This window comes from Limulus polyphemus, unplaced genomic scaffold (genome assembly GCF_000517525.1).
Source record: "Limulus polyphemus unplaced genomic scaffold, Limulus_polyphemus-2.1.2 Scaffold966, whole genome shotgun sequence".
Classification (NCBI taxonomy): Eukaryota; Metazoa; Arthropoda; class Merostomata; order Xiphosura; family Limulidae; genus Limulus; species Limulus polyphemus.
Window position 1 is genome coordinate 284,172 of NW_013666576.1, and position 5,443 is coordinate 289,614.

The 5,443-nt window shown below is 34.8% G+C and overlaps 1 protein-coding gene across 1 annotated transcript in view; it reads left to right on the forward strand.

Annotated features, from left to right (window-relative positions):
* Window positions 1-5,443, forward strand: part of LOC106461471 (T-box transcription factor TBX20-like) — a 47,872-nt gene that overhangs the window by 25,102 nt on the left and 17,327 nt on the right. Inside the window, exon 3 of the mRNA XM_022388440.1 lies at window positions 1,963-2,236. Coding sequence (XP_022244148.1) covers window positions 1,963-2,236 — 274 coding nt within the window. The remainder of the gene's footprint in view (window positions 1-1,962; window positions 2,237-5,443) is intronic.

Here is a 5,443-nt window from a genome sequence, read left to right on the forward strand (position 1 = left end):
CTAAATTAGGGACGGCTAACGCAGGTGGCTCTCTTGTAGCTTTGCGCGAAATTCAAAACAAACAAACAAACCGTAAACGAGGATTTGAAGACAAAAAGGACTCACAGGCCAGAAGTTCACGAGTCACACACCTTGAAATTAATGGTTGATTTATGTGGAAAAGGTGGCAGAAAAAACTGGAATAATCACATTCGACAGTGTACCTTTCAAGTATTCTGATACGACTCCAATGGACACTGTGCCTGTTGTTTGTGTGTCTGTTGTAGAAATAAATTAAATATACATTGTCCTCATATAGCACGTGAACATTCATTTGCAAACTCTGCAACTTCTTTCACTTACTGTTCATTTTGGCCAGAGATTAATTAAAGCAGCCGTAAAGACATAATGGTGTAAAAAATTGTGTAAATACACGTATCAGGCTTGAGCACAGAAAATGTACTTTTCACACCGTAAGTACCTGCAATATGCATATATGGTGTGAAGGAGTTTACTGTGAAAATCACAAATTAATGTCCACTAAGTGAAGATATAAGGCAATAATACAGATGAAATAAAACTGTTTCTTGTTATACTAATGCGTTCCTCAGTTAAATATGTGATTATTAACTAAGGAAAGACATAAAAGCTTTTAATTTCATCTAACCTATAAAAAGCCATTATGTGTCACGTCAAGCTTCATTTCCCAAAATAGGAGGAGTTACAAAAGCCAAAATGCATTTATCCAGATAGAATAGTTCGATTACTGTCTGCCCATTACGATTTTAGTAATGGGGGAGCAAGGGGGCCGTGAGGGGGCTGCCGTGAAACCTTATAAGTGTAGTGAGTGTTTGTATAATATGCCTAAAGTAAAGACGTAATGTTGGGATCATGTAGTCTTGAGCCATATGCATAAAATTTATCATTAAAGTAAAAAATATCGATTAAATTTTAAACTTAAATCGTTTCTGATTAAACTATTTTCTATTATATGACCAACGTTTTTAATAATAAAAAAACCTCTTTAATCAACGGGGACTCTAAATTAAAATATTAAAAAATATTTTTCCAGTTTTGTTTTCTATATATATTTCACTTTATACTTTCAGTACATAGACTAACAAAAATATTAGGTTATACTTTATTACTGAGCAACATGACATAAAAACCATTGTTGGAACGTAGTGTTACCAAAACGCACGGGCTTTTCTATATATTAGAAGTTGTTAATCTGACTGATTTTTACCAGTAATTATTCTATTAATACGCCACGAATTAATTTTATGAATGATCTTAATTGTGATTGGCTCACAAAGGAATTAACCGACTTTTGACTGTCTCGACTGCACTTTTCAGCCTCTTTGTTGGTCAAGCTTGATTTCGCAAGATTTATTTATTTCAGTTAGTTATGAAATTTGAGGTTAGGGTATACTATGGGGTGGGGGTGGTACTACTTGCCGAGCTATACGATAGTTAACTATAACCACTAGATGATACTACAAGCTTCTTGTTTTTTATTTGTAATGTGTTTTTATTTAGCAAATTAACTTGGTGTACATTGCCAATGTGTTGTTGACATCTTACTCACATGGCTGAAATAATTTGGTGATTAAACGTGTTGGAGTAATATAGTTTGCATTGATATAAATTACAGACATATATATTTAGGCGTATAAATGTTAAACGAACAAATAAAACCAAAATCGCCATGATCTTTTCAAAGTAAACGTTTGTTTTCATAATTATATAAACTATGGTCTGTAAGTATAAAATATTCCATAGTGCAATCTTACTAATTGTTTGGCTTCATCAGAACTTAACCAAATTTTGATACTTTTCCAATAATTCCAATCTTTTATCTCAACTATTTCTGTTCTTCATTTTAAACTGCTATAGAACTTTGTTTTAACCAACTTCTGATCTTCTGCAATGTATTGATTTTGACACTAAAACCAAACATTATCTTGATATTTTCTGTCTCAGGCGCATGTTTCCCACAATCAGGGTGTGTTTTAGTGGTCTCAACCCAGCCACGAAGTATGCTGTACTACTAGACGTTGTCCCGGTGGACAACAAGCGTTACCGCTACGTTTATCATCAGTCATCTTGGCAGGTTGCTGGTAAAGCTAACCCTCCTTCCCTGGCCCGCCTTTATCCCCACCGAGATTCGCCTTTTACTGGAGACCAACTAAAGAAGCAGGTGGTTTCTTTCGAAAATGTCAAACTGACCAATAATGACATGAATAAACACGATCAAGTAAGCAATGAAATAATATGTTTCTCTCTAATTCTGAAACAGTTGGGTCACTAGGGTAAAAATGATTTTGTACTTTTATGATTTTATCTCTCTTCTAACAAATACTGAAAACACTATTTTTTTTGTAAATGTAACTGACGAGTTGTGTATCATCTGTAGGGTATCACCCTACGCGTTTGTGTAAAATATATATACAATATTAATTTAAGTTTTCAATGTCTCCATAAACATCTATTGCCAAAATTTGCCAGACGGATAATTCTAAAAGTATAGCGTAATTCTTGTTTAAGTTAAAAACATTCTAATCTAACGAACAGCAAGAATGAACCAGAAAAACAAGGGCAACAGAAGAGACGAAGAGTTAAAATAAACTGGATTAATGAACCGCATTAAACACCTTTAACGATATCAAATAACACGCGAAGGATATAGATCAAAGCATACTACGTTGGAAGAAACAGAAATAACCAAAAGCTGCACGTATATGACACGTGTATATTACTTCTAGAATTGTTGCTTCTCCTACTCTTTCAGAATAAAATTAATCTGCCCTTTATCCTTTTGGACGGTTCAACATCGTTAAAAGCCCTTAATACCGATAATAGGTCCAATTACTTGCTAGGATAATTTTCTTTGCAATTTCTCTTTACTTGTATATTTCTTCTACTGTCTTTATCTTACTGAATCTCATATATGTTGTTTCCACAGGATTTAACTCTTTACTTCTTCAGCTTCAACTTATAAGAAAATGGGCGTGATGCTTAAATAGTATCTTGAAAAGTTACCTTTTTTTTGTAAGATTTTCCCGAAAGGACATTTACATATAAACTTAAATTAACACTACATCCACCTAGTACAGTTTATACTGCTATATCTTGCAAATCACGTAAGCAAGATTATTAAATTTAGGTTGACAACCTATATCTGAGTGGGGGAATCGATAACTAAGAGCTCATCCTAAAAACTCACATGTGGATTTGTACATGATATAAAAAATTAACGAACAAGATCTGATTTTCTTTTAGTTCGTGTTATTGATTTCTCTACTCTGTTTGAGTTTAAGTTCATTAAAGTCTATAAAGTGTGTCAAGTCTTTCTGAACAAGGTCAACAATGCAGGAAAAAATATTTCATTTATACAAATATTAGTATGACCTTTTACTTGTAAAGATGTATTTAAATCTCTTTCAACATTATGTCAACAACGAAATATTAAACATTCCTATGGAGCATGTTATTGCAAGTGTCTAATGCTGTGTTTCAATGTAATTTGACTCAGCTAGAAAGTTAGACACTGACTACAGGATGCCCCAGAAGTCTGCACCTTTAGGGAGAAATACACAATGTATTCTTAATTTATTTATCATTAAAATTGCATGCCATTAATAGATATACACATATCAATTCTTGGTATATTGTGCCATCAAGGTATTTTCTTTCCTGAACTATGCACAACAAACATTAGAAACGTGTTTGTTTAACTTTAAAAATATAATGTCTATTTTCCCTATGGATCCAGACTTTTGGGACACCCTGTAGACTCAGTGAAGGGATAACCGTCGTTCAGAGAGTAGTCGGTAAAGCGTGCAGAATTTAGATACTCTGAAAATAAGTTACCATAAACAACAAATAGAACAAAATTAGATATGCTGAAAGAAACTGAAGCTTCTACTCTTTTGAAGATCTGATCAGTCATGTAATAACATTTTGCACATGGCGTTAGCCTATTGTAACACTAGCCTACGATACTATTTCTGCTGTTGTATACTTCTAACTAAGCCAATTTGATCCGTGAGACCTTCAAATCGGAATATAAAACAAATACGGTAAACACTATCATCAGATGATTGGCTGTTTCAGGAATGGTAAACATTATCTCAACACACAGTGTTTCCATGTGCATGCTCGCCAAATTCTTCCTTAGCATGTGTTTCCACGTGCATGTTCTCCATATTATTGCTTAGCATGTGTTCCCCATAGAGTGACATCAGAAGTGTGTGTGTGGTGGATAAATAGCCGACTACGAAATCGACGCTACAGATCAAAAAATCATTTACGAGTCTAAACAATTTCATTTTGTACAGAATTTAATGTTTAGTCTGGCATTTGGTATTTTCAACCAGAACGGTACCTTATGCGAAACATAAGATAAACAGTCTGGTCAAAGACCCCCAAGACTCGGGCATAGTCGTCCCTAATTTAAAATGTTGAACAGAGTACAAAGCTACACAATGGGCTATATGTGCTGTGCCCACTGCGAGTAATGAAATCCTATTTTTAGCGTTATAACTTATAAGCCCTCACACTTACCATTGAGCCACCGGGGTATTAACCAAAATGAGGCCAATATGTAGCTATTCGTTTATAAAGGCACCACAGCTGAAAGTGTGGAACGTTCCAACGGTGTCGTGTCTCGAACCTCAAACATTTCAATCTGTAGCCGGTACGCTTAACATTATGACTCACGTTCTACATAATCATATATGGCGGATAATTTCATGATACTTCATTCGTTCTGAGACGAGCCATAGACTTCAAATGCTTTCATGGACAATGAATTCCTTAATACGTAATTCTGACAAGGTGAAGACCGTAACCTTCATGATACTTCATTCGTTCTGAGACAAGCCATAGACTTCAAATGCTTTCATGGACAATGAATTCCTTAATACGTAATTCTGACAAGGTGAAGACCGTAACCTTCATGAACATTGTTAAAAAACACATCGAACCATTTCTGCTTTTTTATTGTTAGTACAGTTTTACATTTAAAGAAAATACGGTCATAAAAATACTGTAGTAATACTTGTCGTAATTACCGTCATAGTGTTTATCATAATTAATGTTATAGTGCTTTTCTTATTAATGCGGCTTAATTCACTTCTTTATTATTATGAAATCAGATTTTCTCTCTGAAAAAAAAAGATAACTTTGAAACTTTACTGAGCTATTTATTTCTTACCGTGATTGCACAGTTTTATAACATTACAAACTAACTCTCAGCAATTTTCGTATTAATGATTCGGAGTGTCTATTTATAGGAAAAGGCCCGGTATGCCCAGGTGGTTAGGGCGCTCGACTCGTAATCTGAGGGTCGCGGGTTTGAATCCCCGTCACACCAAACATGCCAACCTCCGCCTTTACCTGGTCCCAAGTCCAGGATGAGAAAGGGGGAGGGTTGGGCGCGGGGTTAGCAACTCCACCCCGT